This window comes from Coccinella septempunctata, chromosome 4, assembly GCF_907165205.1.
Source record: "Coccinella septempunctata chromosome 4, icCocSept1.1, whole genome shotgun sequence".
NCBI classification, from domain to species: Eukaryota; Metazoa; Arthropoda; class Insecta; order Coleoptera; family Coccinellidae; genus Coccinella; species Coccinella septempunctata.
Window position 1 is genome coordinate 23,803,527 of NC_058192.1, and position 27,422 is coordinate 23,830,948.

Genomic DNA, 27,422 nt, shown 5'->3' on the forward strand with positions numbered 1-27,422 from the left:
TGAATCAATGTTCCAAACTCTCCGCAACATCACTGGAAACATCAACCGATAACCTTAAATTCGTTTATCGTTTGAATAGACTTATTTCTATAATCGACATACTACTATCTGAGCAATGATCACTTGTGATTTTTTATTCAATGTAGGTGTTTGTTATGATCGTTTGGAAGTCGACAACACAGAACCTGATCTTTTCGAAGAGCTAAATACGGCTACGGATACCTTGTACGGAGGTTTACGTAAAGCGAATGCGAAAAGAAGTGTTTTGCGGTCTGATTCTCGAAAATAGTGAGCCTATGCAGTGAACTGTTATGAGGTATGTTCCGTTGGAGGTGTCTTCATCGAATATGGGTATTAAAGTGTGAAATGGATGCAGGATTATTCACACCGTGATTATTCATGATATTTCGGAGAATCTTGAGAAATTGAATCAATTCGTTTAACAAAGCTTAGATTTTCATTTCAATGATTATGAAGGGTAAATAATTTTTTCCTTCAGCTTGTGCAGGACTTCAAGAAACTTTCCAAAACATAGCTCTTTCAATATTGTAAACGGAAATAACATCAATGCATGTTCATTTTTTTTTCACAATAATCGAAAACAATTCTATGTGAGATCCTGTAATAGCTAGTAAAAACGTTTTTGCTTCAGAGTGAATTTCATGACTCACTATCAATCAATTCTGTAGAAAAATATTATTATGTATTAAAAAATTTGGGGTCTCGTTATTTACAGAATGAAGCTCTTAAAATCTTTGCATCCTAGATAGATTACTCCATTATAATGAATTCTACGATGAGTCTACATCTCTTTCTTAAAAAAACATTAATACTTCTGTGCAAGATACTTGATTTTCATACCAAGGGAAATGTGCTCATTAACGTGAACTTTAATAATCATTTATTTGGAAATTCTTTCATGCGGTTTTTCCTGCGAAGATCTGTTCAATAATTTGTAGAACCTTGATTTGAAAGTACTTTCCAATCAATATTTATTAAAATATAAAATAGCATCTCATGTATTCAGGTTCAGTCTGGAGATTCTTTTGTTATCCTTTATATTTTCGTCAGGTCTAAAAGAACAAGAAAAATGGTCAATGTCCTCACAGTTTCAGGTAGTACCCTAACGATGATTAATCATTTGATGATACATCGAGTACGAATGTTCAGGTGATTCTGAAAGAATTATTCACGCCTTATGCACTTCTGGTTTGTTTTTGCATATTTACAAACTCTGTTCGACACATTGGTGTATTATTTCCTTCCTTTGAGAAACACCCTTCTTTTCAGTGATTCATTCGCAGAAATTAAGCATCAAAAGAAATGTGATTAGCGGAGCTTAATTATTTATGAGTGCGGTTAAAAAAATTAAATTCCACATAACAACAATTCTTTCAGCTTTTGTTCGGTTCTAATTCTTCCTAATCAACTTGAGAAGATGGAAATTCGAGAAATAAATCATGAATTAACATATTTCCAAAGCTATTGTACCTAGATTAATTATTCTCGAATACCTAATAATATGTATAACAATATTTTTCACAGCATGAGTAAATATTGGAAGTAATGTGAGTTTCAAACTCTTAACATCATATACGTCATCAATATTATTGTCCAGAGCTCAGTAGAGTAGAGCATTGGCTCTTGAGTAATTGAGTAAATTCAACAGTTCTGTGCTTAAAGCTACGGTTTCCTCGGACAGACCGTCGACCGTTGCGTCCAGGCCGCCAACCGCCGCGTTTCGACGATTTTATCTAATCAATGTATTACAATGGGACCGTTTTTTTAGCCAACGCGTAGCTGGACGGTGCCTGGACGTTCAACTGGCAGGTCGCATCCCAGCCGTCCATATCTGTCGAGGTTAGATTAGAGCGGCGTCGCGCAGTTGAGCGGCTACTGTTCAAATCGAGTTACGGAAATAATATTAGGAAAAATGAGAAAATGATTGAAAAATTGTCATCGGAGGATCATGATTAGACTTGGTAAGACAATATCCACCCTTATAAAATGTGGAACGCCGAAGCTATAAAGATTTGGTGGTCAAAAGTAATATTTGGTGAGTCTGAAATACTCCCTAAATTTCATTTAATTTCCAAAAAGTCTCCCATGCACAGTGATATTGAAGGCTCCTTCTGTATGGGACATGGCGTCTCAAAAATAATTCATTATTCAAATCTTTGAGGGATGTCTTCTTCCAGCAATAACATTACAATAAATTTTTCTGGGTCCATTTTCAAATATTTCACTTCTCGTGTTATTTTCAGTAACAAAATCAACCGCTCCGCACACAAATGTAGCCGACGAACTAATTCCTACTCAATTCTAGCAAACCACTTCGGGCGGAAATCGCTATCCTCGACGGTTGACGGTCTGGACGCGACGGTCGACGGTCTGTCCGAGGAAACCGTAGCTTTAGATGGCATAAGAACACAGTAGCAAAGTCTACACTTTGAATTCCAATCGTTTTCATAAGTCGCACAAGCTCTTTAAACAGCTTCTGAGAGTTGCCAGCTTGGTACCTAGGTGAATCAAGATGATGGTCGATAACCCCTTAGCAGATTGATAAAAGCACTTCATGATTCATATTCGGGCAGGGCAGTAACAAAGCATTATCTGCATGTTAAGAGTCAACGCTTCTTTCAAAATAGGTAGTGTGCTTGGCAAGATATTCACATACATAAATACAGTCATAAGAAGTTTCATAACAAAAAATTCAAAAAGCCGTAGCCATGCAGAGGAAGTTCTGGAACAAAAAAAAATAAATATTTATAGCTTCAATGGCATGAAGTTATAATATGAATAATAATCAGAAACATATCGTTTTATTTTCAACCGACGAGAGAGTTATGTTGCTCTGATGAGTTCTAATAACACCGAAATCATGGTCAGCATATACACCTCTTTCATGGAATGGCAACTTGAATGATGGCTTATGACTAGTTCGATTCAGCTCGTATCATTATTGATATTTATATGGATAAATGTTCATCCAAATACATAAATATATGTATATTTATAGTAATATTGTGTTTGTGGTTTTTACACATGAAATTATCATAATTATTATTTTTGGATTACTTCGTGTTGGAGTAGTAATATGTAGTAAGTATATCTAAAGCATCACCCATATTACATGCCAATTCAGAAAATAATTCACACTAGGATAATTCACTAATTCATCTTACGGAATAGTTTTTTGAATATACGTTAATCTGACCGACGGAAGTAATCTATTGGAGAGATGTGCTAGGTTGATTGCGAGTCAGGCGATTCTTCTATGGAATTTCATCGATACCTGTAGTTCCTGAGAAAAAAATTGAGAGAAATTACAATTCTTCACTTGATACCAAAGATTCTTTATCTAAAATAGAGAAATAACACCTAATAATGCTTCAAAAAAATGTGCAAGATACCGTATCACGAAAAAATTGAAAAATTAGTTAGAAAAACAAAGTGCCACACAGATAAGTTTCAGAATGAGAGAAAGAGTTGTGTGAAGTTTTAGATGAGGGAGTAGGTCAATACATTGTTGAATATGTAGGGTATTTATGATGGCTAGACAAGATGTTTCAACAAAAACATCGATTACAAGAATGTGCAGCTATGTAGCGAGTAACTAAAGTAAAATGAGTAATTTGGAACTATGGTTACTGAGGAACCCATGTTTCGGGATATTTGTTGTATACATCTATTTTGTCGTAAATTATTCCGTACTCCTTTCGTTAGGACACAGCAGAATCTCCAATCTCCCTTTCAGTTCGATTTCAATACAAAGATGTCGATGTTATTCGTTCAGTCTGTATTATACTGTTTTATTCCAAAAGATAGCAATCGTGTTTCGCGTGAATCCGTTTGTTTGGAAAATATATGCTCACTGGAATATTTATTGATGCAATTACATAGGTATTCCAGGAGCATATTGGAATTAGAATAATTAAGGTTATAGACAATAGAGATAATCAACGGCAATCATTGGCTTATGATCCGAGGGTTATTCCCCTTCTTTAATAGTTGGGAATAAGAAGAAAAATGGTTGGGTTTTAACCACTAAACAATTCGACTAATGGCCTTTCTTCCGGAACGGTACCTGCTAGTATAGGGATGTCCGATTATCTAGACTCTAGAGAATATCGCTATCGGAAATGAGTTCAGATTTGATGCATTGAAATCGATTCCATAAAAATCATAGCCCATATTAGATTCAAAAATCCAACGATTTTTTCTTTAAGCTTCAACTTATTTTTTTAAGTAACATGTTGTTTTCGCCCACCATTATAAACTTATTGTGTATAGACACATCAGTGCAAGAAAAAGTGAAATTACAAAATATATAGATTAAATGAAATCCAAGTAATTTGTACTAAGGTACGAATTAAATGTGTTTAAAGTGTCCATATCTTTAATCATAAATGGATAACGCCTTCAAGATACTGGCAGATGAAATTAATTCAGATACATAACAGCCGCTGATATAAAATCAACATATGTTAAGATCTAAATTGAACAAGCCAACCACCATCTCTCAAAGTATCAACAGAAATACCATTCCATCGAGAAAGTGTAGATGCTGAGATCTTGAGAGAAATATCTTATTCCTAGGAGATACTTATATTCAGTATATAGGTTCCAATAGCAGAGTACATAATATGGTTCTCACAGTCGAAAACTGCCAGGGAATGTCATTCAACACTTTGACCGCCAGCACTAATATTGTCGACTAATAAACCAATCGCATTTGACATATTTATTGTTGGCGAGAATTCTGAATGAGTAAGGGATTTGGTTTTGCTTTACCTTAGTGAATTTATCTCAACAGCTTCCTTTGATGGAGACCGACAGTTCAGCGATTTTTCACACAGCGGCATGGTGGCATAAGCCGACGCGACGGTTCATCCACATAAGCAGCGGTTTTGCCTTGCCAATTGGCACACAGCGGCCTAATGTGGATGCAGCTTAAAGCTGCTCGGCAAAGCCGCTGCGTATGTGGATGCACCATCGGCTTATGCCACCATGCCGCTGTGTGCCGCTGAAAAATCGCTGAACTGTCGGTCTCCATCAAAGGAAGCCCACGGAAATTTATAGTGAGGATGTGCCAAACGCTGGCCTCAGAGGCTTCGAGCGGTTTCAGTTGCAATTGAGACTGTACACCCGTGTTAATGTGGATGCGTCTTCTCTCGTTGGCTTTGCGGATGAGATTTTGCAAATTGGCAAAGCCGCTCGGTACACAGCGGCATAATGTGGATGCAGCTTTAGATTATCACGGAATCTCATGCAACGGTTTCCAGTTTAAAATTGAATTCAATGTGGATGATAAATTAGAATCCCAAGGTCAATTGGCGCATCGATAGAGTTTGCCTTCGTTGGCGTTCGAGCTTTGTCCTATAGTGGCATTATTTCTTAGGAACTTTGCATAAACCCACCATAAGCACGTGATACTTCCAGATGAAGATTATCTTTGGGCAGAATCCACTTACCAGTAAGTGATTACTTAAAAATGTTCCTCGTATTCGGCGATTTTCTACTTCGACTACATATCTTTTTCATTAGTGCGCGTAATTCTTTATTCATCAAGAAGGTTCGATCTTTCATATGATTCTCCCTTGAAAATAATCGATATTATTCAAAATCGCTTCGCTACAATAGATTCGAGAATCGTCTGCCATAGGTTCTGTTATCTGATCGATTCGAATCGGGCTTCCCTAGTACCTTCGGAAAATCGCGGGCTGCAGTAATGATCTCCCTGAAATTTTACGCGTTGTTCTTACCTTTCTTTTTGCGAAACCGCAAATATGCAAGACGGCGCTATCGGAATTCCCAGTAACCCGATAAGCAATTTACGACGAGCTACTATTTTGTTCCGTCTCGGGTTTTGAGTGTTCGTATGTACTCGGTGTCGTGGACGCATGGGATTGAATAACGTGATGAGCAGATCGGCTGGCATACGTGCAGAAGGTCTTGTGCGAATCAGAAGCGGACAAAGATGTAAATTAATTTATTTTTTGAAAATTTTTATGCGTTTTCTCCCCTAACGTCTGAAACACAAGGAATAATTTTTTTTTAGATAGGCCGCGATTTTTTAAACAATGTTGTCTAACAAATGATATCGAGACAATATGAATGAAAGTAGCATTTCGAAACTAATCAGACACCTTCATCTGAAAATAAATTAAAATTCTTGTATTCTTTTTCGGGGATTTTTGTGATATTGAAATTTTTGAAAATGCAAGAAACACTTTACACTAAAATTTTCTTTTTATAATTGAATTCCTATCGAGTAGTGCTCAAAATTATTTTCTTTATGAATAAAAGTTCACTTTTCACTTTTGCACTTCAAAACATCAGAATTTTGCATGAAAATCCATCATTTTATTACCATGTATTAAATATATGCGGCAGGGGGTTTAAGGTTTAACGCCGATATGGCCATGAATTAAAGGGAAAAAGAATTGAATTAGTAAAGATCTATTTCAGGTTAGGTTTAGTTGGTTTAAGGTAAGGCTATGGCTATGAATTATCCATAGCTATAACGGCTCTTCTTCTTCCTACGTTAGGACTAAGTCCTGTGCTTCTTACAATGCTCCTCATTATTTGGACGCAGAGGTCCAGCACTTTGATGCTCTTCCTGGGAGTTGGGTCTTTCCGTTTTTGCTATTCTGGACAGCCGGTTATCAGGCGTCCTGTCTACATGATCCCTTCGTCTTATTCTGGCCCATCCTACCACATACTGTAGCCAACAGATGTCTTCATTTCTTTAATGGTCGACTGAAGTATATGTCTCTCATCTCTGTTGTTTTCAATTGTCATTTTTCTCCAGTCTAGAATAGTGTTGTCTTGGTTTGCACCGACTTATTCTTCTTCTTCTGCTTGCGGTGCCCCACCGGGCTGAACTAAGGCCTAGTGGGCCATTTTTTTCTAAATTGGAGAGACTCAAGCCTTGAGATACGCTGACAAAAATGCCACAAGTTGGTAGAGACGAGTCACTCTCACCATAGGAATATTGGATGTTGTGTTTCCTTGGTGTGTCTTCCATAACTCTTCAAGGTTGCCTCAGATGAACAGAATATGTTCAACAGTTTCATCAGTGCCCCTGCACCAGCGGCACAGGGAGCAACTAGTCAGTCCCATTTTTTCAGATATCTGCTGATCAGATAGCTCGTTATTACAGGTATCACCAGCCTCAGCTGTTTGCCCCCAAGGGTCCTCAGGCTTAGCTGGAAACGCTCCGGATGCAATGTTTTTCAAATACACCTGAAATTCAGTTTTTCACGTATTCCCTATAGCTTTAGAGGAGTGAAATCAGCAACACTTTTTTATTTTATATCATAACTTCTCATTCAGGCTCATCAAAGAATATGTATTGAAATGCGGATTTTTTTCTGGAAACTTTACTGCTTTTCAACTTTTTCCGTAAAATAATAAATTTGATCCTTTGGTCTGTTTTCGAACATCATATTGCCATATTGAAATTTTTTTTGCATAATTTGTGCACAAATCAAGTACACAGCACGTTCTTAATCCTTAATACTATGCTGGTGGTCATTCAACAAATTAACATTCGAAATTGCAAAAGGTCGATTCTAAGCAACGAAAGAAGATAATGGCGGCTTTTGGTTGGTTGTTAAAAAACAAGGCAAAGGACATATTTTATTTTTTACTGAAATTCTATCATTTTCACGATGAGAACTCAGGATAGAATAAAGTTTTCAAATGAAATTCTCTTTTTTCAATACATAATTTTTAATGATGAAATTTGAAGCCTGTGAAAAGTTATGGTAGAAAATCAAAATGGGTTGTCCATTTCACTCCTCTCCAGCTATGAGGGATAAGTGAGAAAATTATTTTCAGTTGCATCTCTATTAAAAAAATACTTCTTCAAAATTCCATTTGTTCATCTTAGTCCCACTTTGAAAAAATTGAATAAATCCATATTGAAGTCTTCTTCATCTTTGAAAAACGTAACTGTTCAACGAAGCGTTTTCAGGAATACCTCCATGGGAAATTTTCGTCATCGGATATCTGAACCTATATCCCAATCATTCCCATTAACCCTGGTCACCCTGTAGATATGTTTTCCGGAGTATCCTCTGCTGATATTCTCCAGTGTGCAGACAAGAACAGCACACAGTTCAGCCTGCATTATGGAAAAATCCTTACCTAGGAGGATGGAGTGGTTGAAACGAGGTCCCATAATCCCCACTCCAGTGCCTGTGGAGAGCACAGAACCATCTTGGAACGAAGTGAGGCCTTCAGGCTCAAGGAGCCTCGAAATCTGTTTCGTGAAGACCATAGTGCCTTGGCATTCTCCACCATATTAAAATCCCTAGTGTGCTCATTAAACAGGCCTCTTATCACGCCTATTGTCCCTGTTCCCATACTCTAAGAGCTGTCTTCATAGCCATCTCTGTCTCTAACTACAAGGTTTTCAGGAGGTAAGCCTAGCAGACATCCCATCGCTGTCATAGGGTTAGATCTCAGAGCGCCAGTAATGCTTAGGCAGATTTGTTGGAATTAAATCCTTATTACGTAATATTTTGCCTTCATATGAACGTTCTAACATTACACTTCTGAAACCAAAACATTTTTTTAGATACAGTGTTTCTGCAAACATACTAGGTACCATTGAACACTGAATATCTTCTGTATCATCTTCGAATGGCAAAGGATGCCCTGGTGAATGTACTTTTTTCTGTAAAATTAAAAATAATATGGAAATTGTGGTTTCCTAAACAATCTTCGTTACAGCATAGTATGTGCTTTCGTTTTCGCCATATACATCATCGCACCCAGTACTCTTATACCTCAAGTACCGCCACTGACGCATCCAATGCTCGCATAGTCGCATAACTCCGCAATTTTCATCGATAATACCACGTTCGGTCCGGTGCAGCGTTCACAGTCATTCCGGCTCAGTCTTCGAGGCAGTACCACAAGTACCACTTGTGCGATAGTACCCGTACCGGCGCGCTGCGGCAGTACCCGCAGATCACGAGATTGTTCGTATCTCGCATACCAAACATTCCGAGTGTTGATCGTGAATAGCTACCGTGGAACCGTATCAGAGTACCGGAGTAGTACTATAAGGTCGTTCCTTGACGCTTTTCACGTTAAAACTCGGTACGGTAAGGACGAGGTTGTGTCGATTTTTTGATGTTCTGTTCCGACGAGGAAGGATTTGGTGTTCTGGTGAAGGGCTTTCAGTGATTGAAATGACGAGGTACTCTTTCCCGGTTGATGCGTCCATTGTGGCGGTACCGGCTGCTCAAATAATCATCTCAACGGCGGTGCAAGAATTGAGAAAAGCTCTGATTCTGTTTGGGTGAGTTCGCAATTTATTGAAAAGGAATATTGATTCCAATCAAGCTTCAATTTTATACAAATCTTAAGTAATGCAAAACAGTCTTCAGTGCAAATTTTATATCGTCTCTGGGTGGGAATATTTATTTCCCTGTCAGGTTCGGAAAGTGACACTTTCACGCACGCGACTGCCGTCTGAGTTGGGTACATTATTTTTTCCACGACCATTTTTCTAAATTTTCTTTCGACCATTTAAGATTCTAGAATATCCCTGATATTTACCCGCATTAGTGGGGAAAAAATCACTTTCAGTCTATAGCAGGGGAGAAATTCACTTTCTCGCACTAGTGCGGAAAAAAAGGCTTTCGGAACTGAAATGAGTAGGTAAATTAGCAGAGAGATTTATTTTATTCAAGCCTAATCATTTTCCCGCACTCGTGCTGAAAAAAATCACTTTTCGGCAGTATCCGGACAAAATATCATTTTCACGCACTTGTACGACAAGGTGATACTTTCGAAACTGAAATAAATGATTGCGGGAAAAAAGAGCTGTAAATACGAATTATAAATTAACGAAGGATGTTCACACTTAAGCAACAAGAACTTCTATCAGTTCAAAGGAAGAAGTTGTTGAATAACCCAATAATTGTTAAAGTTTCAAAAATATTTCATCAGTTACCTACCTCCTTATGATCTGTGAAATCTATTTGGGGATTTCCCAATAATAACATAATTGAAATTCAACTCAACCCAACTTATAGGTTGAGATCTTTGCCTTTTTGGGATTTTCTTTGGTGGGTCTGGGAATCAACCTGAGAATGTTCGATTAGTTTTACTCATACACTTTGGATTAAAATTTTATTGAATTATATGTTTTTCCTCCTCGATGTCAGAAAAAGCTGCCTACTTTGCTGATTACGTACGTACTTATTTCAGAATTGAGAATAGAATTTTCACGAATCACATTCTCGCCGAGTTGAAAATGAATTTTCAGTGCTGAAAAAAAATAAGTATCCAGATTAGCATAATATCCAGCGGCTCTTAGGGTAGTGTTCAAAATCAGTCTCGCTATACTCAAACTGGGATGGAAAAAAAGGCTTTGAATTGGCTTTCTTTGGAACTTTTTTATTTGAGATATAATAAAATAATTTTAGCCACATGATTGAACAAAAAAGAAGTGATGTTTTCTGAAACTTAGGCAGTTATCAATTTCAGACTTCAATTGATAGATGTGTTGACACATTTAGAAGTAGCTGAAAGGTCATTAAAGGATCCGAATTTTTTTTTGGTTTCCAAAACTTTTCAAAGTATGCATATAATTTTCTTAATGTATTACCACCTAAGTTGTTGAGTTGTGAACTATCAATCTGCAAAATCACACCCAATTTGTTGGATGCAGTTGAATGTCAGCATAAAAATTAATTAACTTGTTGACTACATAGAGGTACTGAAGTGTAACCATTAACGCCAGTTTCAAGGAATGAATCAGTTTTCAGTTATTTTATTTTTTTCTTGAAGAAATATAGGCATGCTCAAAATAACATAGTGACATTGAGTCTCTCAGTTTTTTATGACTGAAATCACCATCCCAACAGGAGGATGGAGGTGCTGACGAATAAAATTTCATCTTTGTTATACAGTGTGAAAAAATTGAAAAGGAAACAGAGGTCTTGTCCTTTTGAAAAAAAAATAGATTTTGGAAAATCGAGCGGATTTATAACTTTTTCACATAAAAATCATCATTTCATTTCATCCACCTGCCCGGCAACCCCAACCCCTTAAATTTCAATAGGGAAGATGAATCTTGTGATATGTTGTTGAAAAGTTCCTTTTCTTCTATATAAGGCAGTAATTTTTTTTCATCGTTCGTTCACCCAGTTCACCTGGAGCATAAGAAATTTTCAACAACATATCGCACGACAATCTTCCCTATTCAAATTTAAAGGGGTGGATTGCCACGTTGAGTATTGAAATGTAAAAAAATCCTCCAAAAAGTGAAAATTGATTTTTCTATTAGAAAAGAGCTTTTGTTGAATGACATATTTATCGCACTAACCATCTTCCCTATTCAAATTTAAGGGGTTGGGGTTGCCGCGCAGAGGGATTAAATACAATGATGATGTCTCCCTCAAGAACAAAATTGAATGTTCTGAGCAATTTTTCAAAATCTAAATTGATCTCCTCATCGAATCCGATTCATCATGTGAAATTCCGAGTGGATTTATAGGTTCCATTTTTCACGTGGCTGTTACCACATCCAATTACATCTATTTCATCTTCTTGATATTGTCTATGAATATACGTTGAAAATATCTCACGTTTTTATATCAAATTAACATTTGTCACGTTTCACCGAGCGTTTCACACATACTGCCGATAGAAAATAGAACTTTGGTGTCGAAATTATTGCTCAAGTTGTCACTAATAATCCGAATGGCTTTTTTTTTGTGTAATAAAATCTGGTATTTACACCCATGCATTATTGAATTTTGACTTTCGTCGTATTTCAAGCTCATCAAAACAGATGAAGCGAAAAATGCTCGAGGCTCTCATTGCAATTCGAATGATAAACATAAATTCCAGTTTGGATTGAGCTCGAAACCGAATGTTGATTTGCATTTTATAGCCGCTGGAATTTTGCGTATTGAGCTCATAAATTTTAAAGAAGCCAGTGTTGGTGTGGATTGCTGCTCCAGCTCGTATTCTCGAAATGGTCACAAAAATATACGATGTCGTGCATTTATAAGTTAGTCTTCAGCACTTTTTCGAGATTATTCTTCGTAATCTCGCGTTTTGGCTAATTATTTCCAGCAATGAACGGGCATAAAATAAAATATAGGTACCCCTTGCAATTTCATCTCTTTAGTTGTTAACGGTTTTTCTCGATGTCGCAGATTATTTTTGGATACTTCTTGAATTACATTTCATATGCTCCAGATATACAAAATACCACACCAAATGGTAAGTGCTTCTTTTTATGAACTTATGCCTGAAACCGCTTATTAAGGGTGCTACAACCCTTGGAAAGGTCCTGACTTTACTCGCTGTTTCCACATGACTTCTGAAATGTGATCGTACCATAATAACATAATATATTCAACAGTTCGGTATTATTCGAGGGTACCAAGACCCGTTAATTGCTTGTGCTTTTCTCATTTTTCGAATTCACTAAGCATAATTTTGAATGGATAAGATACCTAAGTTCACTGAAAAAAAATTTTTTTTAGAATAATATCAATCAGTATATTCTTCGGAGGATGGAAAAACGGCTTGACTTCGGTCATAAGAGCACATAAGATATTGTTGAGATATTCTCATCTATCACTCTACAGGGTTTTGTGAATAAAAGCTTAGCATTCATTCTTTTTGATCGCTCCTGTACACAGGTTTGGGCATAAGTTAAGGAATAAAATTAATATTTCTTCATCCAATAACTCGAAGCTGGAACGCTGTGTGGCGTGAATTGATTTTTAATCAGCCTCATTTTCTGGCAATATAACCGGGGGTTTTTCTTTAACCCCTTAGCCGCAACCCCATCCAACTTCGGGTTTTTCAAATTGAAACATATAACAAGTTTATACCTACTCGTTCCAAATGTAATCTCAGCATAATCTTAGTCTCGATCTTAGTAATTATAAAATTGTGTTACTTCTGATAACCACAAAAGTAAGCACATCGTCAAATGTCTGGGAAACCCATAATTTTTTCGAAACCGGAATTGTTTTCCTAAAATTGACTTTCTCTTCAAATTGATTAAAAGCACCTGCAAAATCTAGAGAAAATGCAAGAAATACATTTGGAGGTAGGGAATATGGGGGATATTGTAAGGTAATACTATCGGTGCCTATACGGGGTGACTCTTTGACTCGTACAAATATTTTAACAATAGATTTTTGAGGTCCAAATAAACTCTTTTTTTCTTCACCATTTTTTCCGAATCGTCTCGGTTTGAAAGATACAGGCAGTTGAAGAACCACAAAAAAATGTTATAAGAATACCACAAATTCTAAGAACCCAACTCTTGAAAGTAAGTTCGACGCTTTCTAATGAATATTTCAACGTTTTGTAAAATAAAACTATTCTTTATATTTTCTCTTAGTTTCTTATTTTAGAGTAATTTGATGTTCAAAAATAAAAATTATCTCTCAAATTCGAAAGATTGGGTACTTTGACCGAATGCTCTTTTTAAAAGATCCACAGATGTGTAGTGTCACAGAGGTCACAGATTGAGCTAGTTATTCTGAAGGTAATTTTGTTTTTCCAGTGCTGGCACAGCTCATTATGAAAACTTAAAATGGCTTTATCTTTGTATAAGTGTCGAATCGGAAAAAAATGGTATAGGAACTTTTTTTTTCACCTCAAGAATCTAGTGTTAAAATATTTGTACGAATCAAAGAATCACCCTGTACTTAGTGTCAAAAAATGTGAATCACGCAATTTAAATTGTCAAACTTCTCCGAATGAGGCCCTCGAAAATGAATGGAAAACTCATGAGAAGGATTGCATATAGACTTTTCTAGTCCTTTCTATGAATCGCCCACTTTTATCAATTTTTCAATTCATAAAAGTATATTTAATTTGATTCACAAAGCGAATTATATATGTAGTTATTATAGGAACCCCTTTTTATTGCTGGAAGATAGTACCAAGTGTGGAACTTAACTTTCGAGAATTCGAAACTCTTGTAGCTCATGAAACTTCAAGGAAATTAATTTGTATCGTTCGTCTGAAAAAATAATCTTTATTCTCATCAGGTTCCTTTTTCTCGCTTTTTTCTTCAAGTACTACAATAACAACAATATAACCAACAATGCCCTGACACAAGTGAATTTTCCCAAAAATGCACGTCCCTCCTCTTACTCCATTACAAAGTGAGTTCCCATGAAATCTCACAATTTTCTCAGCGAACCGTCAATACAACTCGTGCATGTCGAATTTCACCCTCTTTCAATACTCTCCACTGAAATATGCCATTCCTGGAATTTCAGACATCAGGTGAGCGGATCAAAAGTCACCCCACCGTGTTTGTTGCTTCGCTTTTTTATTTCCATGCGACAGTTTCCGCTTCTTTGGTTAGTTCTGGAATGAAAGAATTCATCTCGCACCTGCGTTTCTGGAATGCGCCTTACGACGACCGGTACCGGTGAAGAATTAAGACCCTACCTGCGTCCTTGCCGCAGGTGATACGGTGGCAGGTTGATTGATTGTTGGGTCATCCTGGTAGTCTATTTTTTTTCTTTCGTTTTTGGTGCATCGCGAATTATTGCAAGGTGGAATTCAACTCAGGCGATCGAAGGAAGATAATGAACCTTTGGAAACGAATGCGAATAAGAATTATAACCCCCCTGCAATGTTCAGTTCACTTTTTGAAACCTACAGATTTCGAAAAATGCTGACGCTAATTTCCCAATTTTGCCAATGCACTCGAAAATACAGATTCTTTTGAGTGATTTATTGGGAAAAACACATACATATTTTTCAACTATGAACCACCCTACAAATTTTTCTTATATTTTGTTCTTGTCCATAGTGGAATCGATAAAATGAATAAAAGAGGCTTACTCTAGGTTCACCCTCAAAAAAGTTTATGATAAGGTTTCGAGTCGAAACAACAACTTGTATATCAATATTTTAAATTTTTATAAATTTGAAACGACCGGGAAAAATAAGTAGGACGAAATGTATTCATTTTTTCTGCATACATTTTTCCACTTTTTAATTTGGGCGATATCAATATGTCTCGATAATTAGGTGGTAGAGAATTCAAAAACTAATGAATTGTTTTCCCCAAATGTTTTTTTTGATTTATTCCATAAAATCATAATTATTTTTATTCTCCCTATTACTGGATCACAATCTTACGCGGAAACAAGATGTCCGTATTTGGACAAATTATTAGTATTATCAATACTGAGTTCCAACCACCCTGTATGCTCAAGAAAGTTATCTTAACATATCTCCATTTGCACTACATTTGAGAAAAATGGAAACGGAAAATAATGTTAATTCCGAAAAACGCATAACTTTATTTCCAACAAAAATAACGCTGGAATGAATTACATTTTGAAAGTTGAAGTAATCAGGAAATGAAAAACTAGAATTTTTTATCCGCGTCTAATTTCATTTTACTAGAGTATGATCATTCCTGACACTTCTGATGCATTCTCCATAAAAATATTAATAAAATGGACCAGACTGTATCTACATACCGATTAAATTAGTAAATAATACACATTTTGTTCTTAATTACTGAATTTGAAATATAGATTTGTTACAACGTTATTTTTTTAAGTTTTACATCTTTTGATATATATGAGCATTTTTTCCAAATTTTTTCCTTAGATGTGACGTAATGTGATAATTAATTTACAAAGTGCTTTAAATTTAGTCATGCAGACTAATAAATTTCTTCCGAATATGGCCATGCCCTCTCGCTTAGCAATAAGGTTGGGATCCAGAAATTAGAAGAATAAGAAATAGTTGATGATTCAAGCTGAGGAAGTACCATTTAGTAAGAACGCTTTTTTTTAATTTTGGGCCACTTCATTCTCAAAACATCTAGATAACAACAGAAAAAGTTCTATGTAAAAAAAATATCAAAATATTGATATACTATTGATATATATATTATTGTTCAGACCTAATTATTAATTTTTTTGAGGCGAGAAGTGAAATAAGGCTTTTTTAATTATGTCGACAAAGAACAAACCATTCAAATATTACAAACAAAAACGCTTTTAGGGTTTAGTTCAGCAGTTCATAAGTATGATTGGCAAACTGAAGGAAATTAGTAAATCACTCTTATCTTGGTTATAAAGAACGATAGACCCATGAGATATAGGTCATTTCGAAGCACTTCGGTACCTCATCTGTTCTGATTGTATGCGCAATTTCCAATGAATCACCCTGTATAACGTAGGTCAAGAAAAATTCGTCGTCAAGTAGGCTGAATCTTATGTCTGCGCGTGTAGCACCTGCACATTGCATTTCCAAAACTTGCATGGTTATCCTTTTCAGATTCTAGTATTATGAGTCATTACTTCAATAATTTAAATTTTTTTGGCACACTTTCGGTTTTGCGAGAAATAATCTTTAAAAAAGAACAATATCGAAATTTCGTTCAAAAGCAGTGAGAATATTCTGAACTAGGTAGAAAAGCTGTATCGTCAAAGGATGCAAGATGCAAAGCATTTGATACAGAAAATTACTTCATTTATACATAAACTAGAAAAATCTTCATAAATGAAAACATACCTTTTATGCATGAAAGGCGAAACTAAGGAAGAATTCCATCTTATAGAAAACGAAATATTCTTCAAGATATTTGAATGGAGAAAATTAGTCAGTATTCAATTTTTATATCTAAACAGTTTCTGGTGTAGTGTTTCTCTTTTCAGTGTTGTTTATCCTCAGTGTGACTTAAGGTTAAGGTTTTTTTTTATATATTTTTTCTGGACCCTTAGGGACATTAGCCTTGACTCTCATCAATTAAATCATAATAATAATAAAAACGTAATTTTGGCATTTTCATGAACCCGTCTATGAGTAAGAGGCGTTTGCACCATAACCACATGTAGGTGCTGTCAGATAAATGGATATTCTTCCACTTCAGATATTCAGTGCACTCTTCTGATTCAGAATTTTTTATCTTGGAATATTCACAGAGACGTCAATGAATATATACGATCGATGAATGTTTTCTAGAAGTTTCCATTGATCCATAGTAATCCTTGAAGAAAATTTATTGTATTTATTAAATACAACTATAATTGTTCCATAGGTAAAGCTAGAAGAAAATTCGAAATTCAAACAATTTATCTATAAATTATTTATGAACGTCGTCTGCTTGCAGCCGGATCTAATAACGAGCCTTCGAGTGGGCAGAGAAACGTGAAAAATGATCATATCCAGACGAAAACGTTATGTTATGGTTATGTTTTAGATGCACCAGCTAACCTCAGTACTGAAAATCAATTTTATATTTCAATATGCGTATACACGATCCAATTTCCTCCACGAACATCAAAGACCAAGTTAGTTTGTATGGAACTGATTAGATTCAATTTATAATTTCATAGTTATCTAGTATAGCCAAAACGCAGCAAATGCACGCAGGAATGGAATAATGGGCTGAAAATGCAAATTTCATGAAGAAAAATATTAAACATATTTCATCATTCACCATTATTCTTTCATCCTTCCTTCGATATCACAAAATTCAATTTCAATTGATATTGTTGATTATTGCTGAATCCAGTTTTAATTGTTATAGGATTTATTTGAAAATTTCCAGGTTTCCATCGTTTTGGATTATTAATTTATTATTCAAAAATGACGGAAAAAGCCCAATAAACCTATCGCAAATTTTCCAACATTCACGTCAACAAGTTGATAAACAATAATTATTGTTTTTCTCGATCACAGATCACAGTTTACCTTCACCCAACTGAAGATGCTACTGTGATAGCGAAACACGTGTAGGGTTAAACAGCCCATGTTAGTTTAAATCCTATAATTCTGTTCTTACTTCTATGATTTGTATAATTGTCAGTTAGTAAATTGGGCCCATTTTCCACACTCATTGAAAAAAAGAGTCATTAAGCCATGATTTCTTATAGGTTTTTGTTTAGAGTTAATTACTTACTTTCCGCTGAGTCACTCGAACATTCTGCAGCGTGATCTCAATACAATCTCTGCTTGGTGCAGGGATTGGCTCCTTCCCCTGAATGTTGATAAATGTTGTGTACTGCATATTGGGAGGAACAACCCTCGTAGATCGTATGACATCGATGGAACAACTTTGAAGGATGTAGCTAGTCATTGCGATCTTGGACTCACAGTGACTGGGGATCTGCGGTGGTCTGAGCATGTCTCTAACATCTGTGCTAAAGCCAGGCGAACAACCTATGCTCTACAGAAAACTTTCAGGGGGAGTGATGTGGCCACGGTTCGGATGCTCTATACCATGTATGTAAGACCAATCCTCGAATACTTGGGTCCAGTATGGTGGCCTTCTACCAAGGGTGATGAGGACCTACTCGAGTCGGTCCAGCGCTGGAACACTCGTATTCCGTATCGTGGATATCGTCCCTCCTACGAACACCGCCTTCGCATTTTCAACCTTCCTTCATTCGGAGATCGGCGTGAAAGAGGAGATTTGATTATCACCTACCGATCGCTCCACGGCCATTTTGGAGAAGATTTCTGCCGCATGTTCGAGAGAAACACGAACAACTTGAGAGGCCATAACTACAAACTGCGTAAAGAAAAGTTTCGGACAACACAGCGCCAGAGTTTCCTGTCTAACCGGGTTTTCGATTCTTGGAATCGTTTGCCTGTAGATGTGGTGGGGGCCGAGTCTGTAAATGGGTTCAAGAACTCTTTTGATGGGTGGACTGGTGGTGGGGCGAATGTGTGATTTTGTTTTTCTTTTTTTCGTTTTTTTTTATTTGTATTCAGCTAAGTTTCAGCATGTGAACGCTTTATATTTTCTTCTATTTCTGAGTTTATAGGTTAGACCTAAATTCTTATTGTATAAATAATAATAATAATAATAATAATGTCTGGCCTGCCTGGCAGCTATCTGGTAGATGGCCTGCCAGGTAGCCATCGTAACGACGTAGACGGTGCAGCCAGCCACGCCTGCTGTCCGCAGTCCCATTCCTTTTTCCTCTCTTTTTCACATCCTTTATAGGGGTGCTCTTTCTGCTCTCATTATTCTACCCCTCACCCAAACCGAGAAAGGGGAGCACAAACCCATGAAAATGGTGATAACGAGAAGCCTCGGAAACAAGTCGCTGCCTGGGGAGCGTCAGGGCATGTCTGGAGCCGGCGCTGGACATGACAGCATGCGGGACGTCGGTGGCAGGATGTTGAGGAAGCGGGCTCCTGCTGCAAAAAAAGCTACAGCTCCAAAGCAACAACAGCAACCAACGAGTCCAATTCAATTGCCGACTCGAACCGCTGAAGGTGCTGCGCAGGATATTCAGCCAGTGCTCACCCAAGCGGGGTTAGTTAGAAAGCGCATGAAGTGGACAACGTCCATGAATGAAACTATTGTGCGCATATATAACTCCATCACGGGACTAGGGCAGAACACGAACAACTATAGAAAAAGGCTCCATGAGGAATTCTGCAACGCCTACCCAAATCTCAATGTCACTGAACAACGAGTGGCAGACCAGTACCGCGTAATTCTGAGAAATGAACTAATACCTACGGCCCGAATCGACGCAATCAAACGAGAACTTCAGCGTCCGCCTACAATAGAGAATAACACCAACACCTCTGATGAAATTCACATGCCGGGGCAACAACAGGCAGAAGAAACTGATACTGAAAGTCCATCTTGCAACGCAAGTGAGCCTGAACACCAGGACGATAGGGAAGAGCTCCACCGACAAGTTGACTCTGACATGAGAAGATACTTTGCCGAACTGAAAGGAACAGATCCTCTTCATCGAGTAGCACCTCCACGACTCAATACATCCAAGAAACTGTCACTTATAATCGACATCTTGAATAAGGACGTTTTACCTGAATACCTACAGAACGGAAGTTCATTGGAATATCTGCATCTAGTTTTTCACTGTGCAGCGCTAACGACAGCAAAAACCATGGGGGCAAAAATTCGCCGAACGAACAACGATGGTCCAAAATTACACAAATTACACGCGCCAGCATGGCAGAAACGTCTTCAACACAAAACAGAAAGGCTAAGAAGAGACATTGGACGACTGACGGAGTACTTGAACGGGAATCGCGGAAGGAAGGTTGTGAAAGCTGCCAAAGAAATCATCGATAGAAACAGAACACACACCGAACGAGAGACGGAGAATGCTACAGCACACCATTGCCTTGACACTCTGAAGCAAAAATTAAGTCTGTATGCAGAACGCCTGAGGAGATATAAAAGCAATTATAGCCGGAAAAGAGACAATAATTCATTTGAAAAGTCCGAAGAATCTTTCTACCGGTCACTCACATCGTCGGATGGAGAAAATGGAAAGTTACCACCAAAGGAAGCCATTGAACAATTCTGGACCGAACAATTATCAACGAAACCTCAGTTCAATGGAAATACCGGATGGATTGAAGATGAAAAATCTGAAGCTATAAAATATGAGCCGATGCAGCATGACATGATCACAATTGAAGAAGTAAAATCAGCTATCAGAGGACTGCACAACTGGAAAGCACCTGGGCCTGATGGATTACAGAATTTCTGGATCAAGAAACTTTGGATCATGCATGACAAATTGACCTCCGCAATAAATGATGTCATTGAAAATCCTGAAAGAATGCCAGTATTCCTTACACATGGCACAACATACCTGTTACCTAAAGACCAAAGGAATACAGAAGACCCATCCAAGTACCGACCAATCACATGTCTTCCAACGATGTACAAATTAATCACATCGTGCATTTCGAACCGAATTTACAACCATTGCGAAAGGAATAACATCATCGCCATGCAACAGAAAGGATGCACCAAAGACAGCCGAGGGTGCAAAGAACAACTAATAATAGATTCAGTTATCTGCAATCAAGCGTTCTTTACGCTGCGTACATAGACTACAAAAAAGCATTCGATTCTATACCTCACGAATGGCTCTTGACGATCTTGAAGATTTACAAGGTGGATCCCAATATTGTTAAGTTCCTTAAAAACGCCATGTCAACCTGGCGTACTAGTCTTCAAATGAAAGCAGCAGATTGCTCCATTACAACAGGACCTATTCCAATAAGACGCGGAATTTTCCAAGGAGACTCGCTGAGCCCTCTGTGGTTCTGCATGGCCCTGAATCCCTTGTCTCATAGATTGAATTCTACGGACTACGGATTCTCCATCAAGAGCGGCAGTAGAACTATGATGAAACTGAATCATCTCCTTTACATGGACGATTTGAAACTCTTCGCATCTACCAAAAAACAAATGCAACTGATGCTGAAAATGGTGGAAGGATTCTCGGAAGACATCAAAATGAAGTTTGGACTAGAAAAATGCCGACTGCTAGACATAACGAGAGGGAAAATGGAAGATGGTACGTTCAAACTCAAGGAAGGTGCAGAAATTGAAGCATTGAAGGAAGGAGACACATACAAGTATCTAGGCATAAAACAGGCAAGAAAAATCAATCAGACCCAGATGAAGAAAGAATTAACGGAGGAGTTTACCCGAAGATTGAGAAGAATAATGAGAACTGGTCTTAACAGCAAGAACCTGATAAAAGCGATTAACACCTACGCTTGCTCGGCGCTGAGCTATTCATTTGGTATTATCTCTTGGACGACCACCGATTTAGCAGCTTTACAGAGAAAAATACGGACGATGCTGACTAAACACAATAAACATCACCCCAAAAGCTCAATAGAACGGACAGAGCTACCACGACATCTTGGGGGTAGAGGAATTGTTGATTTGTCCAACCGTATGTCCCAGGAAATTGAAGGACTTCGAAAATATTTCTTGAGCAAGGCAGCTTCGTCAGAACTCCATCGAGTAGTTTGTGTTGCTGATACTTCCACACCGTTAAAGCTACACCAGGATCACTTGGAAACCGTCGAACACTCTGCAGAAAGTAAAATGAAGAAACTGATTGGCAAACCTCTGCATGGGAGGCACCAGAATGAGGTCAACCATGATTACGTCGACATATCTGCGTCGAACTACTGGTTGACTTCCGGAAGGTTGTTTCCTGAGACAGAGGGCTTCATGCTCGCCATCCAGGATCAGGTGATTCCAACAAGAAATTACATGAAATACATCGCCAAGGATGCCTCAGTGGCGGACGATAGCTGTCGTTATGGCTGTGCGACACATGAAACTATCCAGCACATCACCGGGGGATGTCAGAAGTTCGCGGGCACGGAGTACAAAAATAGACATGATGCCGTTGCCAAGATTCTTCACCAAGAATTGGCACTGAAACACCAACTTCTGAGTTCGAAAAAGGTTCCTTATTACAATTACCATCCAGATGCTGTATTGGAAAATGAACATCACAAGCTCTACTGGGATCGCACGGTTCTCACAGACCGGAAAATAACCCACAATAGACCAGACCTCATATTGCTCAATAAGGATGAGGACAGAGCACTATTCATCGATGTGGCGATTCCAAATAATAACAATCTTCTAGATAGGCACACTGAAAAAATTTCAAAGCTGAAAGATATCAAGACCATCCCTATTGTCATATCATCTACAGGCCTGATACCGAAGAAACTGCTAGAGAACTTGAGGAAGCTTCAGTTGGACGAAAATATCTATAAAGTCATGCAGAAGGCGGTACTGCTGGGAACGGCGAGAACTGTACGCAAGTACATGGGAAATTCAGAGGAACACCGTCTGCTCCGACAGGAAGTGCAGGTGGAGCAGGAATCCAACCTACAGCAGGGAGGCGAGGAGCGACCCGGACCCAACCACCACCACGAGCCCGAAAACCTGGAAAGGGCTCCAACAGAGCTTAATCCTTTTGATATCTGAGATATCTGGGATAAGTGAATTTTCCTCTGGAGAGGAGTGTGAAAGCCGCAAGGCTAAAGTCATAATAATAATAATAATTAATTGAAATTTTTTCTTGAAATTTATTCTGTGTTTAGTAAGTAATCAAAATGTCATGATATCTAGGAAACCATTGAAATTTGTGTAGGAAACCTACACAACTTTGTTTGTGTCTTTTTATCACAGACATGTAGTTTTTCGGCATTATATTTTGAAATAATCGACCGTTCTGTTAATTTTTCCTAACCCAGTAGGTATGTTTGAAACTAAAACCTAATATGACTTATTTAATACTTCGGGTGGCTAAATTTTCTACACCTGAAGGCGCATCTATGATAGCGAAACACGTGTCGTGGTTGAATAATTCATGTTAGTTAAAACCATATAGTTCAGTTTCTAGATTATTATATGTTTGTGTTGGTGAGCTAAGAAAAGTTCAAAGCTAATGTTTTGCTTATCTTAAGGAATAGCAAATATGGAGGCAAAACCTAATTCCGCATTCTTCAAAACAAAATTTTTTCAATTCACAGAATTGCAGCTTGGAGAGATAGATTGAAAATAAGAACTTAGATATCTCCGGTTGCTGAATAATTTAAAGGAGTGTCATTTATCCGTAAATCATCCAAACATCCTAATCCTTCTTCGGATAAATCATTACAATGCAAGTAACTGCAGCTAAAGGAGAAATTTTTTTCAATTAAAGATATTCAAAAGAAGTTAACTTTAGTAAATTATTATTTGCTATTTATGTAATTTCAGTGAGAAGGGTTATTCTATCATTCACAATGATAGAGATGGATATAGTTCGATGATAAGAAGTGAGGGTAGTTTATTTTTTTGTACCTAACTTCATCTGGCGTACTTTTTCAGGAAAATTTTATAGCACTAAAGGAGGTTTTTATTTCTTTAAATCTACATTTCCCAAAAAGTAGATTGGATGATAAAAGTTATTTTCCCTGCTTGGCACTTTTCAGCACTAACGATTATGATAAGGCATAATTATATAATGATCATCTTTTACTCTAACAAAAATGCATGAATAAATAATGGTTGGGATTAGTTTTCACGACCCAGGAAATTTCAGTAGACCATGGTTGGGTTCATAATAATACAGCCGTGGATTTTCCTCTTCCTCTTGCCAGGATAATAGAAATATAAAAAATACGCAACTTATTTGTAACTACCTAGGTTCAAGTTTTTTTTCGAAGGAGGTGATTATGATATATGTAAATTTACTACAGGTCGGTATAATCGAAATCTTCGTCATTGAATACGCTTCAATTCTGTGAAAATCCAATCTGAATACTAATCACAAAAATCAAGTATTATCCAATATTAGCACTGACCATGTTTACAAGAGGTCTCTTGTGGTCCACCGCAAATATTAATATACATGGAATAACATTTAATGAACTATCCGAGCGCTGCAGAGGCTTCAGCTGAAGGATGCGAAATTGATAAACTGGATCAAATTTAGGAATATTGCAAAAAAAGTGAATCCGCTAAACGAAAAACTATTCGATTATCTCAAGGCAGTTTTTCTAATGAATGACCATCGCAATTCAATTCAATGTCTTCTGTAACTCATTGAATAAACTCCATTTGGCATAGAAGCGACCTCAAAATGGAAGAATGAGTAGGTCGATTGCTTAGATTTAAAATAGTTAACTCCGATAAGCATCACTCTTGGATTCACTCGATGGAGCTTTACTCCTTCGGATGTTTGATTTGAATTATATTTATGCTTTTTCTATAAACAAAAGGAGTTCGACGAGTTATTACTTCACACGTGTTTGGTGTTAAAAAAAATGTTGGGGAATGAAAGGCTATTTATCGAAATGTTCGCTAAAGAGCATTATTTTAGTGAAGAGAAGCCACATGGTACCTATAAGTCCTAAGTGATTGAAATCTTCATTATTTGTATAGCAAAGGTATTTTTTTTTTCATCAAGTGTTTGACACCTTGTAGATGATGAGTTGTGTCAGTGATATTGATACCCGATACTTTCTGCTGTGAACCTTCTTGAGAATGGAAACAGTGTTTACATAAATTTGTCCCTTCATCAATCATTAAGAGAACTTTCAGTAATGGGATTAATTAGAATTTTTCAATTCAATTCTTTCTATTTTACTTGAGCCATCTTTTCCATGATCCGTTGACCATTGAGATAGTGGAAGGGGTCCATCTGAACCTTCAACCTGACTCTATATCTATACGAACCTCTGATTGTCTCTACCAACCGCCCACTTTCCCAAGACAATACAAACGAATTGATTTCTTCCTACCGTCAGTTCGTCGACATTCAGGTGTTTCTCTCATATCTATAATATTTCCATAGTTGGAATTTCTGTGCACTGATATGGTCAGGATTTCCATTTCAATAAATTTCCTTTTCCAAGAGAGAATGGTACCGTAGATTCGGGTGACTTGGGACGATTGTTGAATTCAACTTGTTATATTTTCAAAACGGTGACCTATTTTTATCTGAAAAAGAGGTTCGAATATGCTTAATGACTCAGACTATTGATTAGGATATAAACTATGCTTCAGAATTCGGATATAAATTAAAAAAAAAAATGAAATATACTTGTCCCAAGACACCCACCCATTTGGGAGGCTTGGGACACAAGTTAAAAGCTATTGATGAAATAGGTGGCTCGGGACCGGTTTATAGTTTTGAAAAATTAGAATTTGTGATTATATAGTTGAAATTTGGTAATGAAATTAACTGATAAACCCCTTTTGCAACGAAAGTAAATATATTGCAACTTCAATGTAAAAAAACTAAACAAAACAAAGTAACTTTGATTTATTTCATTCTTTGGTGATTTCTTTATGGAAATAACGTAATTAAAAATATCCTGCGAAAAATCGGTATATTTCCTGCTGCCAAGGCGCCGCTAGTATCTATTCGGTATTGTCCCAAGTCACACTATGAAACAACAAAATAAATGAATGAGATTCGTGTCGCCGTTTGATTTGTTGGCCTGTCTAGGTGTTTTCCGGAAAAACTCTTACAGAAATATTCGGCTTCACTGTTTTGTGTGTGCCATCCTGTACATCCTTTATTATCAATTTTTTATTTGAACTTTATCTTGATATTTGTGTCCTCCAAGTATACAATCAAAGAATTGTCCTTGCGAGATGTTCTTATCCCCCAAGAACAATTATTTGATTTTAATATATTTATTGTCTAACGAATACAAAAATTAAATTTAAGACAATCAAGAATCAGTGTACAAATCAACATGAATACAACATAGTAAAGAGAAATACATAAATCTACACAAAATCAAAAGAAAAGCGATAAAACAGAATTCTCAACAACAAAACATATTAAAACAAAGATATAAACCATCACAACTGATTGGTCTTGAGAATTTTAAGGACCAATTTTTTGAACGAGTACTTGGCCAAACGAGCCAAGACATCACATTGGTCTTCAAGTATACCGCGAACAACCAGACGTTGTCCAGACAACTCCTGATAACTCACGACAAAACTTTCCCATGCTGCGTCTCGAAAATTGTCTCGAGATGGAAGATTTCAAGCCGGACGTAATAATGATACCCTTTCGAACAAATTCCACATACCTCCTATTCTAATTACCCACAAGTTTATGTATCGTGCGTGAGGATTGTTCAAGGATCGAGAACAAGAAAAAAACTCGCGTGACCGAGCCCTTACGAGAACAGTCGGTTAGGTTAGACTACAGAATGTGGGAGAATAGGGTAGAATTCTGAAACACGCAAATATTTTATTGCTTCGGTATTTTATTTCACTTCCAACGTGATTCAATATAATTGAAAACGACACCTTAATTTCCATTTCTTTTCAATACAATCAACAATTCTTTCATCATGCCATAAATTTGTCATGTGATTCTCACAAGCTGTAGTCCCAAAGGGCCCCCCTCCTCCACAATTTTTTCCTAGTAAAAACATTGAAGCAGATCGTTCGGTGTACAACCTCCTCCAAAACAAAATCTCGGCTGCACCACTGTTATACAGCTGTGATTTTTTGAAAATTTCGTAAGGTTGTTGCAGATTATTTTCTTGGAGCCATAGAAGATGGATTGAAAATGCCTTTGTAGAAGATTCAATCCCTGCAAACTTTCTTTCAATTATCAATTTCATTGATGCCTACAAATGATATTTCTATGCAAGCTAAATTAAGCTTCACCTATTCAGTTCTATTCATTTTTTTCCGAATACATCAATTTATTTATTTTTTTATTCATTCATTTATTGAGAAATGGGATAAATACAGGTGATACCCAAAAAAGCATCCACAAGAAGAAATTCACATTTCTTCCAAAACTCCCAGATCGTTGAGTTCTGTCGGAGAGACAACTGGCAAATTCACTTGAAGTATAACTTTCTGCAAATTAAAACCAATTTCTTACGATTTCTTATAAAAAATGGTATCAATAAAGAAAAAATCATCAAAACCAGTTGCTGGGCTTTCTCACTCCTTCTGTATATGAGCAATATATTTTTAGATATCGAATAATAGGTATATCATGATCCTGTATGAGATGAAAAATAAATCAGATACTTCAAATAATGTATTCAATGAAATGAACTCATGAATGATTCCTCAAAACAGGTTAGCATAC

The 27,422-nt window shown here is 37.0% G+C and overlaps 1 protein-coding gene across 2 annotated transcripts in view; it reads left to right on the forward strand.

Annotated features, from left to right (window-relative positions):
• Positions 1–27,422, forward strand: part of LOC123312463 (tyrosine-protein phosphatase non-receptor type 11-like) — a 68,113-nt gene that overhangs the window by 19,099 nt on the left and 21,592 nt on the right. The window contains exon 1 of one of the 2 annotated variants that reach the window (XM_044896909.1): positions 8,892–9,316. The exons of the other annotated variant lie outside the window; for it this stretch is intronic. Coding sequence (XP_044752844.1) covers positions 9,207–9,316 — 110 coding nt within the window. The 5' untranslated portion in view covers positions 8,892–9,206. Of the gene's footprint in view, positions 1–8,891; positions 9,317–27,422 lie in introns of those variants that run through there. 2 annotated transcript variants of the gene reach the window in all.